At 43.6% G+C, this 20,532-nt stretch overlaps 1 protein-coding gene across 6 annotated transcripts in view; it reads left to right on the top strand.

Moving 5' to 3' along the window:
* Positions 1-20,532, top strand: part of FER1L6 (fer-1 like family member 6) — a 107,126-nt gene that overhangs the window by 34,940 nt on the left and 51,654 nt on the right. For all 6 annotated transcript variants that reach the window (XM_083827423.1, XM_083827426.1, XM_083827424.1 and 3 more), the window contains 8 exons: positions 6,867-6,949; positions 11,002-11,128; positions 12,165-12,219; positions 12,315-12,446; positions 13,147-13,209; positions 16,712-16,790; positions 17,890-18,046; positions 19,199-19,385. In XM_083827423.1, the coding sequence (XP_083683549.1) occupies positions 6,867-6,949; positions 11,002-11,128; positions 12,165-12,219; positions 12,315-12,446; positions 13,147-13,209; positions 16,712-16,790; positions 17,890-18,046; positions 19,199-19,385 (883 nt within the window). The remainder of the gene's footprint in view (positions 1-6,866; positions 6,950-11,001; positions 11,129-12,164; positions 12,220-12,314; positions 12,447-13,146; positions 13,210-16,711; positions 16,791-17,889; positions 18,047-19,198; positions 19,386-20,532) is intronic.

The following is a 20,532-nucleotide window of genomic DNA, read 5'->3' as shown; positions in this document are numbered from 1 at the left end:
GATCCCCTGTTGTCATTTCCTTGTTTCTGTTCCTCTGTGCCCACCAGGAGCACAGTTCATGTATCAGCATGACAGAAAGCCATCCCAGGGCTCAGGGCTGTGTATATTGGTCTTGACAAGCATCTGTCTGATGCAGTTTAAGTCCAGGACTGGGTTTTGCCTGGACAGCAGGTAGAAAGCTGCACAGAGAGGGAGGCCTTTTGGAAGGGACAGAAGGTTCCTCCTTAAGCTATGCACCCCTGCATTTAGACAGCTCAGGCTGGTTGTTCTCCTGACTATAATGGAGGAAAAAAGTGATTTCTTCAATCCTATACCAAATGTCTTGAGCGAGTTAGGTAACCTGCACCCTAGAAATGCCCGTTTGTTTCTGCTTGTGACAAAACCACCTAAGATGTCGGAGGCCAACACCAGATTTTGGTGAGATGAGTGCCTCCCCTGCTGCCGGGGATGAAGTCTGTTGCCCATGTCCTGATGTGAAGACTGAATGCATGACATGTGACCATTCGTGCAGAAAGAAGGTATTGTCCCCAAATGTTAACTCTCTACGAGCATGGACTTGTGGAAGTCTTTTGACTGAGAGGAAACTAAGCTTAAACTTAATGTTGAAAAACCCCAAGGAGATTCAGTGTGTACTAAGGTCACTTGTACTCTCATGCTGACAAGTCTGAAGTGCTTTCTTGTCAGCTTGCCCTTAAATTAGCCTGCAAATTGCAATTATTGGATATCTGAGGGAACATTATGCAGTGTAAGATGTCATCATGAAGCCTCTGTGATGACAGGACAGCTTAAATGAAAAAGAAAGGGCATCAAAGGATGTTTTGGAAAATTGACAAGTTGGAAATCTGGAAGCTGTCCGGGATAAATCTTGATGAGAGGAGAGTACAGTTAGTAAGTCTTTTTCAGGAAGGATGGTAATGAATTCAGAGACCTGTGGCACTGATAACTGGAAATGAAGCCTTGTGCTTATAGATTTCTGGTGCAATTCCAACACAGTCCAAGTATAACCAAATGTTGCTGTGTGGTTGGTATCCCGCTCTTATTCACTACTTCTGGGAAACCTCAATGGATCACAGTCAAATTAGGACTCACATCGTCACCGTACACATGCAGAAGAAAAAAGGTTGTCCTTACTCCAGACTTTTTACAGTTCTCATGCAGACAGAGCTGACAGATTTGGTTCTGTTTGTGTTTGGCAATTCTCATGATAAACTGAGATGGCCGATTGCTAATTCCTTCTAATCAAAGCAATTGCAATGGGAAACCTCTAAGGCAAGGATGTCCATGGTCTGCAGGGGATTTTTTCTCTACCTCCTCTTCGGATGTGAATTTGTTTCAGTGTCTCTTAAATGATCTTGTTGGCTCCAGAAAGGAACAAAATCCTCGTCTGTCTTAGTGAATCATCACAGAATCATTAAGGTTGGAAAAGACCTCGAAGATCATCTGGTCCAACCATCCATCATGTAGTATATGGGGACTGAATCTCCACCGAAGTTCATGAATACTACTACCAGCCTCACCACAGGTCAAAGATAGATGAAAGACTTTTCCTACACCTCAATCCGCATTCCAAATACCTCCTGATCTGCCAGATTCTTGCAGTGCCATACCTGTTCAACATACCTGGCAACATAATGGTGAAACTGCATGGAAGCCTGGAACTTTCCCTTCTTGGCAATATTTTCCTGTGAACGTTTCCACAATCTTGGGGAGAGGGGAAGGAGTAATTTTCCATTTTTCAGCAGCAGATTAGATTTGTGGCTTGAAGTTGAGTTAAACGGCATTACTTTTTGTGGAAATTTGAGGAGAGCTAACTTTTTTTTTCTTTCCAGAAGAACAAATCATCTAAAGAGAGTAATCACAGAATATATTTAAGGAGCCTAAATGGTTTTGTTAAACAGCATGGATGCAACCCATGTGCACAAGCTTTGGAGCTTGTACACTATCACTGGATGATGAACAATTTGTATATTAAAATGATGGAGTCTCTTTATTTTGAGGGATTTATACCTTCAATTTCTTTACAGTTTCATTTATTTGGCTTAGACCTTTACAGAGGGGATTCTCTGGCAAATGCCATGTGTAATGAATGCTACCCTGCCATCTTGGGAAATGGCCCTGTGCTCTCCTCCTTCCCCATAGCTGAGCCCTGCAAAGGCCTTGTGCTGGCTGCCTCTCTGATATTTTTGAAGGATGTTTCTCTGCATGGCCCCAGTTGCTTTTGGACAAGGTAACCAGTGGGGCCACACTGGGACTGAAATCTTTTTTGCTTCAAAGACAAATCTTTCCATTTTCCAATTTCCATCTTTTCTCAAGCTTGGCTCCTTCTGTTGCTCTTTGAGACTAAGGGACATGGTGTAGCAGTAGGTGAGGTTTGCAGTTGGACTTGATGATCTTGAAGGTCTTTTCCAACCTAAATGATTCTATGATTCCATAATCATACTGTCTTTAGTCTGTCTTGGTGTTACATAAAAATAAAAATCATAGATGTCCCAGTTTCCACATCAGGCTTTATTAATGGACATTGCCTACAGTTGCCCTCTAACTTCTGCTTTCCTTGGGTCATTAAAACAAAACAAAACAAAACAACTTTCTAAATGTATTCCTGTGGTGTTTTTACTCGGGTGGGCGGCCAAGCTCCACCACAACCGCTCTCTCACTCCCCCTCCTGAAAGAGGAATGGGGAGAAAATACGATGAAAGGGGCTCAAGGGTTGAGATAAGGACGAGGAGATCGCGCAGTAATTATTGTGACGGGCAAAACAGACTCAGCATAGGGAGATAGTAAGATTTATTGCCTATTACTAACAAGCTAGAGAAACGAGAAACAAAGGAAAAAAATCAAGAGCACCTTCCCCCCCATCCACCCTTTTCCACCTCCTTCCCCCGAGCGGTGCAGGGGAGCGGAGGATTGGGGGTTATGCTCAGTCTATAGCACTTCTTCACCGCTGCTCCTTCTCGGTCACTCTTGTCCCCTGTGCTGTGGGGTCCCTCCCACGGGATGCAGTCCTTGCTGAACTGATTCGGTGTGGGCTGCCCACAGGCAGCAGCTCTTCAAGAACTGCTCCAGATATGGGTCCGTACCACGGGGTCCATCCCTCAGGAGCGAACTGCTCCAACCTGGATCCCCCACGGGCGGCAGCTCCTGCCAGACCCCCTGCTCCTGCGTGGGCTCCTCTCCACGGGCTGCAGCTCCGGCCCGGAATCTGCTCCGGCAGGGGTCTTCCACAGGCCGCAGCCTCCGTCGGTGCAGGTCCACCTGCTCCACCGTGGTCTCCTCCACGGGCTGCAGTGCGGAACCCTGCTCCACCGTGGTACTCCACGGGCTGCAGGGGGACAGCCTGCTTCACCATGGTCCTCACCACAGGCCGCAGGGGACTTCTGCTCCGGCGCCTGGAGCACCTCTCCCCCTCCTTCTTCACTGACCTTGGCGCCTGCAAGGCTGTTCCTCACTCCTCTCGCTCTCCCAGCTGCTGTGTGTGGCGTAGCATTTTTTTTTTTCCCCTGTCTTAAATATGTTCTCACAGAGGCGCAAAACAACATCACTTATTGGCTCGGCTCTGGTCAGCAGTGGGGCCGTTATCTAACATGGGGCAGCTTCTAGATCCTTCTCACAGAAGCCAGCCCTCTGGCCCCCTGCTACCAAAACCTTGCCACGTAAACCCACTGCAATTCCACCAATACTGGTTGGGTTTTGGCATTGTTTGGGACATGGAAGTCGTGAATTTTTTGTGATTGGGCTCAGAATTGCTGATGTTCCTCTTGGGCCCGGCCAGTAAGCTTAACATGCTTGCTCTGAATATGAATTTTAAATATCAGCTTCCCTTTCTGGTTTGCAGTAACTTTTCCTTCATAAGTAAATGCACCTTGAGTTTGCAGCTGATTTCAGGTGTTTGAGCATTGATTGCTATTAGGTTTACTCAGTGGATGCATGCTTGATTGGCTAGCTGGACTGTGCACTTTCCCAGAAAACTTATTTTTATTGCTACACCAATACAGGCGAACAATTTCTCTGATGACAACGGGGAAAAATGTGCTGACTATTTACCACTGCATGCTTGTGGCCAACGGAAATCCTGAAAAAATATTGCCATTATCCTAAATGTTTTGTGTTTTCACTTTCCCCACCTGTATTTTTTGTTACTGGAGTTACTAGCACAACATTCTCAAGCACTACAGATTGTTTCCCCCTCTGAAATGCGAGGTATATTTGTTTCCTTGGAAAAACCATAGTATTAAATCCTGCCCACAGAGACCTCCTCTTGAATTAATGCTACCAACAATTGGGAAAATGATAGAGAGCAGTACCCTAATACAAGGGAAGTTCTAGGTGGGTTGAAATCCACCACTGCTCACAAATTTGTGTGGGTTTCAGTGAATGTCTCAGCTTTAAAAATAAGTTGTAAAGAAGTCTGTTTTCAAAATATAAAAGTATGTAATTTCAACATTTCAAAATGAAATGTTTCGGCTATGCTGATGTACGTTTTTGTGACATTTCAAATTGAAGAGGACCAAATTGCCTGCAAACAGAACCATTTATTTCACTGCTGTGTATACAGAATGTGAAATTTGAACTATGCTGACAACAATCAGGCGATATCTGCAACAATGTGAATTTTTCACCATGAAGTAAAGCAAAATGAATCCTGAGCAACGCCTTTGGATTTCTGAGTATAAGTCAGGGTGGTCTGGTTAATTCAAAATAAGTCCATGAGTTTTTATCTAATGAAAATATTTTCCAAAATAGTTTCTCTACTATTTTTTTCTCCATTTTTTTCTTTTTTTTTTTTTTGTCTTAGTTCAGGCATTCAAAGCCAAGAGACCATTAATGCCCACCCTTGTTCCAAGTGCTGCCCAGTTTATCATTAAGGAGGAACTTCTGTGTATGTCTCCTATGTTATTGTAACTGTTTACCAAACCTACTTTGGCAGCAAGAGATGACACATGCAGACTTTAAGGATCATTATTAACCACTGGTTCAATCCGTCAGAAACCTGGAAAAATTAAACTACACACTCCAGTGCTCAGTGATTCGATTTCCACTCCCCAGTCTCCTCTCAAATAATGAATCATGCAGCTTAAATCACACTTTGTTAAAGGAAGAAGAGATAAGAAAACTATGAATATAAACAAAAACCAGCCAGTCCTTTCCCAAAGTACAGCTGTGCTAAATTTCCCCACTTTAATCTCTCAGGGATGCAACTGCAGGACAGCAGCTGCTCCCCAACCTCTGTTCAAAATCTCGAGCTGAAAGGGGAAATCTGAGTGCAGCCTTAATGGAAAAATGGTGTTTCTCTTCCTTGTTGCTGAGAAGAGATGCTATGCTGAGCCCTCCTCAGGGACAGCGGGGAGAAGTCCCATCTTCCACCCCATGGCTTTTCCTTGCAGGGCATCAACTCGTGCCTTGGTTCTGGGACATGGAGGAGCAGAGTTTGGAGCAGCAGGTCATGTCTGAACTGAAGACTGATAAATTTATTACTCTTGTAGTCATACTTTTGTTCTGCACTTGTGAAATGTCAGAACAGCATCAGTGTCCTATTCCAGGATTGCTGCTGCTGGACCCCATCAGAGGGCAAAGAAAGGTTTGGTGGGATGCTGGCTGGCAGCCAAGAAGGAGGGACTCATGGCTCTTCTCTTGCCTTCTTTGGATGGGCTATGGAAAGAAAAAGACTCTCCGTTGAGGGCAAAATACTGTATGACTTTTATAGAGATGTTTCCTTTTCCCCCTCTCTGTAAAACCAACTCTACAAAATACAACTGCTCTTTCTCTCTACTCACAAAAGAGCTGAAGGACCAATGGGAGATTAAAATAGGAAAAGGCAAAACAGCACAAAGCTCTGAATAGCCAGTCTGGCTCTGTGCTGTCACTGGGAGAGATGTTTTAGCTTATCTCAGCATTGAACTGCCTGCTGCTGCAGGGCATTTTGCCATTGGTTTCTCAGGAAGCAGGACTGTGTAGGTCCCCGATGAGTGTCTTGTCATGTCTTATACGTGATGGCAGCCAGCCCAGGGCCATGCCGGACCTCACCCCATGAACACTTGCTGCTCCTGAATGACGGTGGTAGGCTCCTGGCAAGGGGCTGTGGCTAAAACAGAATGAATGCAAGAAGTAAGAAAGCCTTACTGGGGCCACAGAGTGACTTTAACCAGGCATGGTCTGAGAAATGATGTGCCTAAAACCCCACTGAGCTCTAGTAGGCTTAGTTTTAAACCAGATTAATCCCCTAGTTCAGAATAAGAAGGAGTGGGAGCAGAAAAGCCACATGCAGTGGTAGCTGGGGTAGATGCTGGTCTGAAGCACCCCTGCAACACAGCTTGGGGAGAAACTCTTGTCCAGCTCTGCTTGTGGCTTTGCTGCTGGAAGGGAGTGAGAACTAAATAAATAAATGGCAAGAGCTGTTGTGGCGGATGTGCCGCCAGCACAGTGCACATCCTTACCAATAACGTTTAAACAAATGCTTTTATGTTTACCTTATTCACTGCAAAACTGCTTTTGACCTGGAACCTATAATTTGTCAGAAGTTTTTATCTCTGGTCTCATCACAGGCATAAGAATTATGTGTGGAGAAATCAGTAGAACTGGAAACTTGGATTTCCTTTTTTAACTCTTCCTGCTGTCTTGGTTTGAAATGAAGCTCTGGCTCTGCTCTCGTCATGTTTGTCTGTACACTGCCAAATTTTAAAAATAAACAAAATTAGATGAAGTAAGAATCCAGATCATTTCCCTGTATTCTTTCAATAGAAGGGAAATCATAATATAATGATCTCACATGGAAATCAGATCTCTCTCTCAACAGGTCTTTAAACCAGAGTCCAGCACAGAGAAGGGCTGGAAGCTATTACAATGATTGCTTTTCCTTAATTTTTCAGAAAGGGGCTGTTTGCTGGCATGAAGCTGAAGAAGAAGAAAAAAGGCGAGAAAGGGTTGACTATTGCAAACAAAGATGCACTAGGTAAGGCCCTGTAAATAAATACTGCAACTAACGAGAGCAAGTTGGGGATTATACTATACCTAATTTCATGTGAACTCATTTGAATTGTGTCTTAATATTGATAAAATGGGCAGTAAACTCTTTATAGCTCTTAAGTAAACAGAGAGATTATTCTTTTTATATTAACTGTTCTGTTAAATCCACCTTCAGATCCTGCAAGTTCAGACTGCTGTATCTGATAGAGTAAAACAAAAATGTTAGCCTGATTCTTTCCATAGACAGATGGCATGTTTTTAAAAGTTTTTTTTTAAATTTATTATTATTTTTATATTTATAGTCTAGAGATAGATACATCATTGTATGATTCTTTCAGAAGATATGCTTGTTCTAAAAACTGCAGAACATAACTTTAGTAGTCTGTTATGGCTGGATAGGCTGGCTAAATAAAGCTGGGAGCTTTATCTAGTAACAGTTCTCCTCTTAAATGTATGGCAGAGTGTTTTTTTTTAATTTTAACAGATGTAGGTACATCTGTAAGACATGCAGAGTCTTTTATTTCTTACCCCCTAACACTCTGTTGGTTCTCAAGCTAAGGAGGCATTCTCTAGAACACCGTACCACTGCCATTTTCCTCCTATCCCCACAGACCTCCCATTCACCTTCACCAAAACTCATATTTCAGCCACAACAAATTGTTTGCTTTTTTGTGCTTTTTTGCAGTCTCATGCTTGAAATTTAATGGGATCTTTAAAACATGGACTCCTAAGGGTTTAGTGCAGCCTGTGAATTACACTGCTGCAATAAACCAGCCATGTGTATCTTGACTCACTGCTGGGTAGAAACAGGAATACTTATTTTGTGTCATAAACGCTGTTTAGCTAAAGGGCACTACCTTAAACAAAAAGATTTTCCTCTGGTCCTTACAGCAAGGGATCTTGGCTTTTAGAGAAAGAGAAAACCAAACACTATTGAGCTTCTTAGTAATTACAGTTATGTTTGAGTTTATTTATCTTATTTATCTTTATTTATCTTATGCTTTATAAATATTCCATGCTCTACAAGAAATACTACGCTATAATTTGCTTCTGTTTTCCATGTAAGCATTCAGTTCTCTGTAACTGATTTTTCAAATACTGCCTTTGAGTCTTTGCATGGATTAGAGTCCTTATGCTGCATCTTATGCTTGCAGCTGCTGACTCCGTCGAGGGTGGTGAGGCCTTGCAGAGAGATCTGGACAAGTCAGAGAGCAGGGCAATCACCAACAATATGAAGTTTAACAAGAGCAAGTGTCAGATTCTGCACCTGGGAAGGGGCAAACCTGGCTGTATGTACAGACTGGGGGACGAGATGCTGGAGAGCAGCCCCACAGAGAGGGATCTGGGGGTTTTGGTCAACAGCAAGCTGAATATGAGCCAGCAGTGTGCCCTGGCAGCCAGGAGGGCCAACCGTACCCTGGAGTGCATCAAGCACGGCATTGCTGGTCGGTCGAGGGAAGTGATTGTCCTGCACTACTCTGCGCTGTGCGGCCTCACCTCGAGCACTGTGTGCAGTTTGGGGCACTACAGTATAAGAAAGTCATAAAGCTGTTAGAGAAAGTCCAAAGTGGGGATACAAGGATGGTGAAAGGCCTAGAGGGAAAGACTTAAAAGGAGCGGCAGAGGTCCCTTGGTTTGTTCAGCCCAGAGCAGAGCAGGCTGAGGGGAGGCCTCATGGCGGCCTGCAGCTCCCTCACGAGGGGAGCGGAGGGGCAGGCGCTGAGCTCTGCTCTCTGGGGACAGCGACAGGACCCGAGGGAACGGCATGGAGCTGGGACAGTGAAGGTGTTAGGAAAAGGTTCTTCACCCAGAGGGTGCTTGGGCACTGGGACAGGCTCCCCAGGGCAGTGGTCGCGGCACTGAGCTGCTGGAGTTCAATAAGCGTTTGGACAATGCTCTCAGACACATGGTCCTATTTATTTATTTACTTATTTATTGGGTGGTCCTTTGGGGACCCAGGATTTGGATTCAATGATCCTTGTGGATCCCTTCCAACGTGGATATTCTATGATTCTGTGATCTTCACACATTTCATTAATGCCTTCTTGCTGAGGGGTCTGAACTCGTAAAGATACAGAAATTACCTGCTCTGTCTTGGTTGACTGGGGATTTGGATTTAGGAGACCCAAAGGAAGTGTGCAGTGAGGAAGTTTGGTCACTCTTTGAACCATTTGATGGATCCACATGAGGGAATAATTCCTGATGATCAGTTATGTGCAGCATACACATGGTTATTGAGTAAAAAAGGATATTGATTCAGATATTAAAATGTCAGGAGAATGGATCTGTAAAACAAAAGAGGCATTGCAAAGAGTTTACATCACAACAGAAACAACATGTAAAAACCTTGTAAAGGGTGGTCTAGGCAGGACGTCACAGTGGCACAAGCCTGTTCCCAGCTGAGGAGAGGAAAGTTTTATCTGTTTTAGCTTACATAGCAAACAGTACAGAGTACTACAAGCCCATAATCAAACAGCATGCTCTAGAGTAAATAGGATATGGGGGTTGTCATGGGAGCTTAGTGCTACAGGTGCAAAACTGTTAATAGACACCTTTCCCTCAAGGGGTGCAAAGCAAACCATGTCTACACAGAGGCAATTCCCCCTCCCTGTGTTCTGGGGACATCAGACAAGAGCCAGAGGGGCAGACAGAGAGCATGTATGTTATATGAGACTTACAGTGGAGGAACCTTCATTAAAAAGTATGTCAGCTCGAACACAGAGCTGCACTAACAGGGCAGTAGGGCACCCAGGCTGGAGCTGGCTCATGCAGTTATGCTTTGCAGCAATAGCAAAAGTCCCATCTGTCTGTACCTGTCTGGTGGTTTGCTTGGAGTAGGGGCTTGTGGAATCCAGCTGCCAAAGCTGCATTCAAACCTGATGAGTGCTAAAATTAGAAATCCAAGTAAGATTTACTGTATGGTGGATGGTCCTTTGCTACCATCAGCAGTTTCTAAGTACTCCTCGAGGAACTATACCGTTGCAGAGAGACAGGGAAGCACTATTAAAACCCTTTGTCTAGTTTTGTAGTTGGAACACAGTGCCATAGAGCACTTGCAAAAAATACACTTGAATGTATTTTCTTTCATTTGATGTAGAGCTGTCTCCATAAAGTCATGTAAGCCACTGAGTGTTGCTGAGCAACTCATCAATAGTTTTGTGGGTGCCACTTGGCAGCTTCTAGACCAGAAATAGCTCAAGTCCAGAGTCAATGAACATTTCGTGCTTATATGTATGTATCAGAATCAATTGCAGGCAACCAATTTCTAAACTTTCACCCAAAACACAGAAGTCCCTTCCCAAGGCAGGTGTTGAACATAAACACACTCAACAAGGGGCAGAAATGCTGGTAGTGCTTCCCTTGGACTAGGAGGACAAAGCAGAGCAGTGTGGGAAGGGCTTCTCTGTCCAAATGTAGATGTGTACCTCTGAGCTACTGGCTGAGACTCTCTTTGGTGAGGAACTAAAATAGACACTACTGGAAGCAATTTGTCTCATCTGAGCATAGCTGTCTACAAGAGATCCCATGAATCGTGTTCTTCAACTCTCTTTTTCTGTTCTTGATCTCCAGTTCATCATCTCTGCATTGTGGAAGTGATTTGAAATTTTGAGAAATGATTTCAAATTTAGGCTCCACTTCAGTCACTTGGAAGGAACCGGAGGGTGCCACACTATTAAAACAAACCATGAATGGCAGACTCGCTCCTGCAAATACATGCAAAAAACTCACAGTCTGTCCCACCATCTTTCTAGCAGATGAGAGATAAGGCAATCAGATGCCACTGGCGCATATGTGCCTGAATGCACATGGGGTGAAGAGAGGGGCATTTACATGCAGTATATGGTTTTGCACAGAAGGGGAGCTGCTGCTCATCCGTGCTGCTCCATACAAGTCCTAATTGTGATCTTTAATTATGATACATAAATAAACAAAATAGTCAGCTCATGTTGATGAATTCATTGCTGCTAACTGCTCCAAGTTATCTTTTTCTCACAAATATCAGAGGCATAAAGATTTCTTATTTGTTTTACTCACCAGGTGATCATGATGGAAGTGAGAATCTTCACTATGACACTCTTGGAAGACAAGAAGAGGAAGAGGAAGACCTGATGAACAGCAATGCATTGTCCAGTGTTTTTGCATCCTTAAGCCCAAAGAGGAAAAGGTTGTCCTTGGCATATCTTATCTAACATCCCCCAAAATACTTTTTCCATCCTTCTTGGGAATGGCATTGCCATACAGCAATACACCTGCTGACAGAAAATCCATCTGCTGACAGCAGTGATCCCTTCACTCCTTCCACATGACAGAGTGGGATGTACTTCTTGGCAAAATATTATCAGCTCAAGACAGATTGTCACCAGGTGCTATCCAGTGCAGAGAGAGATTGAAATTGGTGCCGAGAGGGCCTGAACTCTGCTGCTAATGAAAATGAGCCAAAGGGGACAGCAACTTCTATAACCAAGTGTTTGTGTAGTTGTTTTTTCATATGGGGGAGGAACGGAGTCAGGTTTGACAGCATCAATGGGTGAAATCATTCCCATGCATGGCAGGTAGCTGCTCTGGGTTGTGCAGATGCAAAGCATTTCCCTATTGGCAAATACATGACAGACAGAGACATGCCATACATATCCAGGTATGAAATTCTATAGTACCCAAGGAATGATTACACTGAATTCTGCCATGTATGAAAACCTGTCATCCTCTTCACGCTTCATGAGAAGCAATAGGAAAAGGTAAAAGAATAACTGGGCACCATTCTGCATGGGAGGTGGAATTGCTCAGGTACAAACTGTGGCACTTACCAAATTGCCAGTTACAAAGCTGAGCAACTGTCCTTGAGTGTGCTCTGAGCTCCTGAGAGATACAAGCAGACCAGTGCTTGTAGCCAAATTCCAACAGAAGAGGAGGGAGGTATTTTGCTTTCTGTGTGCATGGGCTTTGCCCAAGGAGAGCTACCGTGGTTCACCTCGCTACGCAGCCCTCATCTGATCACAGGTCTGAGCCCTTGGGCTACTCCTGTCTACCACGCATGTCCCTCTGATGGTGTTTGAGTGACTGCTGGGGAAAGCAAGCCTAACAGCTCGTGACAAAGCCACCTGCCACAAACAATGCTAGCTTAGTGACAGTCTTTCCAAAACATGTCCAAGTAGTAGTGCTTGCCTAGAGATGCCTAATGAACTATTTTGTGATTGACACAGGGCAAAGCTGGTGCCCAGGATTCATGAAGAGGAGATGAAATCCCAGAACTACCAGGTGAGCAGGGGGTGACAGCCCTTATGTGCCTGTGAAATCCCAGGGTGGGCTGGAGGTGAGCCTGGGAGAGTACATGGTGTCCTTGCACCCTGCAGATTGCCATCACCATCATCGAGGCCAGGCAGCTGGTGGGTGAGAACATTGACCCGGTGGTGATCATCGAGATTGGTGATGAGAAGAAGCAAACAACAGTGAAGGAAGGCACAAATGCCCCCTTCTACAATGAGGTTGGTGCTCTCTCCTGGGGAAGGCACTTTCTTCAGTTGTTCTGGGTGTTCTTCACTGGCTGGTAGCTTGAACAGGGATGGGCAAAGTTGGTAGCATCTGCCTGTTTGTGTAGGGATGTCTGCCCAGGAGCTGTTTGAGTTTCAAGCTTGGAAAAGCACTGGCAGTGGCTCTCTTGAGTTTGGCTCTCTTTGCTCTTTCTCTTCTGAAGCTCTGTCCATCCTGATCTCCCTATCACATCCTGCCTCACCCCACTACTGCTGCCTCATCATTTTTCCATATGATCCATTTGGGAGATTTGTCTAAACTACCCCATCCTCCCTTGTCTACCATTTCCCTGCTTTAACCCTTCCTTGATGTATGTTTTTCCCAGCTGGTGACAAATCACATGAAAACAACTCCCAGAACAAATACTCCTTTGGGTTTCCTCATGCTTCTTGTCCCTTTTGACAATAACCTCTGATGCAGAGTGCCATGGGCCGTGCTATGCAGCCATGCAAGGAGAGAGGGCCAACTGGAGAGAGGGCAAATCGGTCTGGGTTACAGAAATGGTGATCCAGGGAGCAGAGGAAGGGCTTTGCTGTGCCCACCACCACCTTCCCACACCCCCAGATTCTCACGATTCTCACCAGGACACATTGCTGACAGTGCTGCTACCATCACAAGGATGATTCTGATCTGCTGTCCTTTTTTTTTCCACAGTACTTTGTGTTTGATTTCGTTGGACCACAGGTGTTTCTGTTCGACAAAATAATCAACATCTCTGTAAGTACCTAGGAAAGCCCAGTACAGTAAGTAAAGGTCATTGTTGTTTATGTCATTTTGGCTCTAAATGTTTCTTTCTTCTTAGTGGAATTAAAAGGAGAAATTATTTTAGGTACCAAGAGTGCTATGAAGGCAGCATGAAGAGTAGGAAGGAGGAAGGAGAGGGAGAGGAAAAGGAAGAAAGGCAGCTGACAATGATTTGAAGGAATGTAAAGCTCGATGTAATGGAAGATTAGGTGTGTATTTTCAGGGACACATGTTGCTGTCTTGGCAGTCTGTGAGGTAGAAGGAGAAATTTCACCTTAGTTAACAGTTGTCAGCATTGTCTTTGTCGTTTTAGTTTTCAAGCTTCACCTTGTATCAAATGGCTAATGAAACTTCTGGCTTATCTCAGTTCCTCAGATACAGCTGTTTTTAACTAAGATATCCAGGTACCTTATCCTCAGCAGCAGCTCTTGGGCTGTCCACAGCTCAAATACATGAAATTTGTACTTCTGCAGGGTATCTGCACACCTGACCTTCATGTATCCATGAGTACAGAGTTTACTACAGGCTGACACTGGCTCATTTTCTGAATGGGAATAGAAACTGTCTCACTGTTATGACTTACATCACAATGTATGGCCCCCATACGTTCCTCTGAGATGGTTAGTATCAGGATAACACTGACAGATCAACTTCTGTGAACTATTAGGGGTGTGTAGTTATTTTTCTCCAAGGTATGACCAGTCTTTTGGACCTGGAATTCTTTAGATAATGCTTCCATACATCCAGTGGAGGAGGGGAAATTGCCAGCTTTCTGAGGGTGTTGGGGTGTGTGGGAGAATGTGCCAGCATTTACTGGTATCAATCTGCTTAGTTTTGTCAGCCTCAGAAAACATTTTGATTTATACCTGCTGAAGGTGCAAGACCAAGAAATTAAAGAAGGCCTTTTAGATAAAAATGACATTTTAAAAGAAAACACTAACCTAGTGCAATGCTCCTGTATGCTGCTGAAAACAGAAAATCACTACCTTGCAATACAATTTTGGAGAAGGCAACGTATCAGAGGAATAGAAATAAATAAGAGAGGAAACACACTTTGGGAGAGGAGGAAACCCTGGGGTATGGAAATCTTCCCAGCACTTGCTTAGCATGAAACTCACCTGAGGAAAAGCAAAGATTGGCAGCCTCCATTATTAGCAATCACTCATGCACTGAATTCATTTAATCTGTGAAAATGAACTCATCTGCATCTGGAAGCTCAAGGAAATCAAAAAAGATTAGTGCTATTGCGCATCAGTTCAGCAGTTATTCTAGCTGCATTAAAACTCTACATTTGAGAAGAAAATGAGATTAGCTGGTTCTTAGCACCTGCTAAGGAATAGATATTTTTCTTAGTTAATATCTCCCAGTGCATTCCAGCAACCTTGTAGTAGATGCCTCTTCCACGCTAAGCCTATATCTTCAGTAGTGAAATGCTCCCTACGTGAACACTGCTCATTCTTGTCCGCACTCAGAAAATCCAAAGAAAAACATTCAGTCATCTATAGAGTCAATCAAGTTTGGAAAGCCACAAACCCTTAATGAGGTACCATGTAGATTAGGCACAATGCTCCCTCTCAGAGAAGATGAAGGCGTTCACTATAAACTTCATGTTTACCTTATTTGCTGCATTAGAAAAATATGCTTGAAAAAGTACTGGGAAAGATGCAGAGCACTTAATAGAAGCAGTGAGGTATTTCCTCAGCAGTTAGAAGTGCCATGTGTTCTACAAGGAGTGGAAACCCTCATTGTTTCAGTAGGAATAGAAGGCATTTCCAAGGACATCACAGTTCACGCAGCAAATCTCCTAAAGCTTAGAGTAGTGAGGGTTACACATCTAACACTGTCTGAACATCTTGTCATGCCCTGGAGAGAAAATAAAAGAGCATTGAGACAAGACCATAGGAATTTACCACATACCCTCCTCTTGTTTCTGCATCATAAAAGAACTTTTTTTTTTTTGGCCACAGAAAGCCTACAGCCGACTTCCCCCTTCCATCCATCCTGTGGTGGAAATAGTCAATTTGGACAAGCTCTTGTTTCCACGTAGTTCCTCCAAAAGTGTAATTTTGAAACTCTTCAGCTTTCATGGCTTCTTCCCCCATTGGTGCCCTAGTCCAGCTTCATCAGAGTAAGGCTCCAGTGCTATGATGGGACCTGGTGTCAGCAGGGACTGAGAGAAAGCAGCACCAGTGCGTGAAGCCATGGCTTCACTCTGGCTTCTCTTCCACACAAAGGTCACTTAATTTTTAAGCTTTAATCAAAGTGTTGAATTAAAAGTGCTTCTTTGTTCACACTACTTCAACACCTTCCATGTTGAAGTGAGGTTTTACCAAGGATAAGTGAGTATGATCCCTCAATCACAGTGGCACAGTGGAGAATAATGCACAAAATGAAGTCACATGAAATATCCAATGAAAAATTACAACAGGCATGTATCTCTACCAAGGATGTACAGGTCGAAATCCAGGGTAGGAAGTCTTCTACATCCCTAAAATACTCTCAGATACGTGGATATTTAGCCCCAACATTTAGATTTAGTTTCTGTGGACCCAGGGTTTTAGTTTCTTTTTGCAGTTCGGCCAACGTTTCCCAGATAAATCAGGCTGCCTTCAGAAACTTTTTCCCAAGCAAGGAATGGGTTTCATTCAGACTTTAAAACTATTCAGAACCAAGATGAGAATCTTATTGTTTCACAAATGCAGTTCCAGAGCCAATCTTCCTTTGGGATATGTTGCTAGCATCTGCCTTGTCTAAAAGATGGAGCGCACACACATATTTGAAAACCAGACACACAAGTACATAGATTCAGAAATTATCTGACAAAGGAATATTATTAATTAAATTTGAATTGAATTAAATTAAGTTCATTACTTGGCAGGAAGGATAAGGAGACAGACTCACTGGGGCCTGCCTGCCGTCTCATTTACATCTATATCACTTCTCTGACTTCATTAATATTGTGGGGGGTGAAGCAGAATCGAGTCTCTTGGTTTTGTTCACATTGACATGTTGCAAAGAAACACTTTAATTCTTTCTCCTGTGGGTGTACTCAGTTCATATGGCAACTCGGCTCTTTCACAGAAAGTGATACAATTTCTGCAGCCTAATGTGGAACCAGCTGTGCCCCATGTGTTTATATTTATTATGATTTATTTTAAACTGACAGGATAAGTAATATAAATGCATCTGCTGTGAAGATGCATCCATCTGATTCCTGACCTATTTAATCCTGGGAGCTGGGATGAACCTCTGTGATTCCACCTGGATGTGACTGCATTGGTTTCTAAATTGGCACAAGGCATGGAGGAAGAAGAGATTTCAAATGCTCACTGTATCTGCAGCTATGTGCAGCCATCTTTGGGTGGTGCCGAACATCACTGCTTGTTACCTCTGAACCGAATGTGATCTTTGGATTGCTCTTTCTTATGCTGAGAAGAGAGATAATGACATTCTTTAATCTGTCTTTTTCTAACAGGTTATGCACCATAAACTGATTGGGAGTGTGCTGATAGGCTCCTTTAAAGTAGATCTGGGGACAGTGTATAGTCAGCCAGGTAAGTGGTACGTTTTCTGTCTTTTTTTGTCTGTTAAATAAGATGAGAAGAGGGAAGAGGGAGGTGCACTGCTTTTCCACTAAGGTGTTTGAGGTATATGCCAAGGGATAAATTTAGCATTTTTTTTATTGTTTTCCTATATGGGTTCCAGAGAACCAGCTGAAGTTTTGGGAAAAAAAGTTCAACCTTGAAAACATCTTGACAATCTGCTCATTGGTGGATGCACTTATCAGAGCCAGCTTTTCTTTAGTGAGTCAGAGTGGGCACCTGAATGCTTACAAAACCTGAATCCACCTGCTTGTTGCAGAGCAGCTGAAGGTCCACCACATGTGTTGGGGTAGAATGGGTGGAGGTAGGGAGAGAGAAGGGAGCATAGAAGAAATTGTGAGGAGAGCTCAAGGTAAGAATAGAGGCTGACCAGAAAGGGGGAGAGAATGAAGGAAGTGATGAAGAGGTGACCATGGCTCCACCTGACCTGCCATCTTCAGAGATGTCCAGTTCTTTCTGAAATTTGAAGCTAAGAGAAGATTACCTATCTCCACCCCTCCCCCCCCCCCCCCCCCCCCCCTTTTTTTTGGTCTGTTTTTACAACCATCCACAGAACACATATCTTTCTTTCCTCCACAGTCACTCAAGGACCAGGTCTTGTCTCAGTCTTTAGGAATGGATGTATTTATGGCATCTATGGCATCAGCTATGGCATCTAAAGACAAAACAGCAGAATCATTCAGGCCATCCTCTCTCCAGGGCTCCTGAATTAATGAACGAAGAAAAATAGCCTGACTGAATAGTCACATAGGCTGCTCTAGTGTCTGAATTTTGCCCTGAACTTCTTACTCATAGCTTTATGGGACAGCTGTGTCTGAGGGTTGATCATAGCCCTGGGACCCCAGAGCATCCTAGCACACTCTGGTCTCCCCCTCTCACTCCTTTACATACCCAAGGTGATGGTCAATGACTTAATGTAAAGTTTTAGGACCTTGCATAAGGAGGGTTGATCAAGCACGGCTGAAACAAGGACTGTTGTGGGTGAATTTGCATGAATATTTGCATGTTTTGCACCCACCTCTAGCTGCGTGTTTGTTTGTCTATCTTACAGGTCATCATTTTTGTGACAAGTGGGCGCTTCTCACAGACCCTGCTGACATTAGGACGGGAGCCAAGGGATACCTGAAGTGTGACATCAGTGTGACTGGCAAAGGCGACACAATACAAGCCACACAGAAAACAGCTGATACTGAGGAGCAGATTGAAAAGTATTGCTATAGATTTTTTGTTTTGTTTTGTTGTATTTTAATGCATTCGTCTTTACTAAGTACCACAAAAGTCCTCTGCTCTATTTTCAGTCCTGGCCTTGCTAACGCGGGGTTAATAGCAGAAGTCACCGTATACCTGGCTGTTCTGATGTGCTCAAAGAGAGTTTTTTTTATAATCCTCTCATCTAAATTGAAAGGCACATAAGGGTCACTTCTCTGTAGCTGATAGACTTGACCATGCCCTGTGGCTAAGTGCCAGATTATCCCTGACAGAAGGTTCATTGATCTGAAACCAGCTGAAATATTTCTGAAAAGCAGTGAAGTAAGAAGAAAAAGCACGAGGAGATGCTATTCCTTCCCATCTATCAGATGTGTGTACATAGATGTTTTCTATATCCTTAGGTAAACTCAAGTGCATTCTCCACGTAAAATACAGAAATTCAAGTTGGTAATGAGCTGCCAGCATACTTCACATTTTACAAGAGCAATGTTTCTGGTCAGTACTGACATATGGGACAAAGTCCAAGGAGGGCCACCAAGATGACAGGGGGCTGGAACCCATGGCCTACAAGAGGGGGAGTGGGTTGGTTACTTGAGCCTTAAGAAATGCATTAAGGAGTGTCTTACTGCTGTCTTCAACTGTCTAATGAAGAGGACAGAGCTGGACTCTTTTCAAAGTAGAAGGATGAGAGGCTTTGGATGCACATTAAAATAAGGGAATTTCAGAGAATATATAAGGAAAAATGTTGTACCATAAAGGTGATCAAATGTAGCAGGGACAAAGAGAGAGCAGGAAATCTCCATCCTTGGAGACATTCAGAATTTACTGGACAAGGTCTTGAACAACCTGATCCAGCTGAACCTGCATTGAGCAGGGGGTTGGACCAGATGATGTCCAGAAGTCACCTCCAAACTATGTTTTCCGTACTTTTGTAGTTAGTTCTCTATCACATAGAAGTGTTTCCTGAATAATGCTGTACCACTTTCTCATGGTAACCAGAAAACATTTTAGTTTAGATGCAGAAACAAATTCGTACCCGTTTTTGTGCCTACTCAGAACACAAGCTAACTTGAGATGATAATTTTGGAGAAAAACATCACTTCATTGTCTGAGTTTTCTGTTTTAAGGATTTGGCTTCTTTCTGCTTTCAGGAACCTCTTGATCCCCAAAGGATTTCCATCTGAAAGACCATGGGCCAGATTTTATGTGAGAATTTACAAAGCAGAAGGGCTTCCGAAGATGAACTCTAGCATCATGGCCAATGTCACCAAAGCATTCATAGGTGACAGTAAGGACCTTGTGGATCCCTATGTGGTGGTCATGTTTGCAGGTCAAATGGTAATTGGGATCCTCTTGATCACAAATGTAGGCCTTCTTTCCTGCTAGCTGTGTTATAGGCAGGCAATAGAGATGATGTCCTTCATATTGTTGTTATGTAAATCAGGGAAGGCATATTTCTTTCATCAGAAGGAAAATTTTAAATTCTTAAATTATGCAGGAACAAAGTGAAGGAAATACTTAATGCCAGTGGAAGAACTGGTATCAGCCTCACAGCTGTAGGTTAGAGTTGTGCAGCAGGAGGGGAAAGTGAATTCTGCAGAAGTTACTGAAACATCCAGTTACAAGACAGTGAATCACCCAGTGTAGTATTACGTCAGTCCTATATTCTGGTCTCCTTAAAGTGAAGAAAGAAAACAGGACTGAAATCAGTAAGGTAGGTGCAATCTGGATTTTAGGGATGTGTATTCACTGGGGAATTATTCTGCTGTAATTCAGCAGAAAACCTTGCAAGTTTTCTGGGGGTAGCAACAGAAGAAGCATTCAAGTAGACTCTCAGCGATGCCTGGCTTCATTACTCCTGCAGCTCCTGCAATATTTAAAACGGTGCTACAGAGAGCTGCCTTCTGACTTGATGGTGGAAGAGGACCAGAGCCCAGGGATTTGGTTCCTCTGTTAAGTCCGTGAAGCACCGTGTCAGGGAGCTTGTCTTCATTATTGACCTCACAAGGAAAGAATCTGACTGGAAAAGGTTTTAAACCAGCAATGCTTTCGGTGTGCATGGAAGCTGTGGAGTGAACTCCAGTTCATGCTTTACAGATGTTTTGGGCATGAGAATGATGCCTGTGGTGCTGATTTCATCTTTTGTTGTGAACCCAAATTGCAAAGTGTTACATCTGAAACTAGTATGGGTTAAAATGTTTCGTCAAATGTGTGCAGCAACTTCAGGCTTAATAGACATCTGAAGAAGACACAAGAATGGGTGACATGCGAGTTTGCAGGCTGGCATGTAAAATATGGGTTTAGAGGTATTGTTCGTGGGCATTTTCACTTGTTTGTCTTCACCAAACGTGAAAGTAGAAGGCTCGCAGCTGCACTGACTGTGTTATGGTCCTGCCCTCTCCTCCAGGCTAGGAGGAGCTCCAGTCTACCTCCCTAGCACACAGGCGTGTGCCCAGAACACGAGCCACAGTAATCATATTTTATA

The sequence above is a fragment of the Anser anser genome, assembly GCF_964211835.1.
Source record: "Anser anser genome assembly, chromosome: 2".
Lineage (NCBI taxonomy): Eukaryota > Metazoa > Chordata > Aves > Anseriformes > Anatidae > Anser > Anser anser.
The sequence above is the reverse complement of the archived record's forward strand: the minus strand, read 5'-3'. Positions and strand labels throughout refer to the sequence as shown.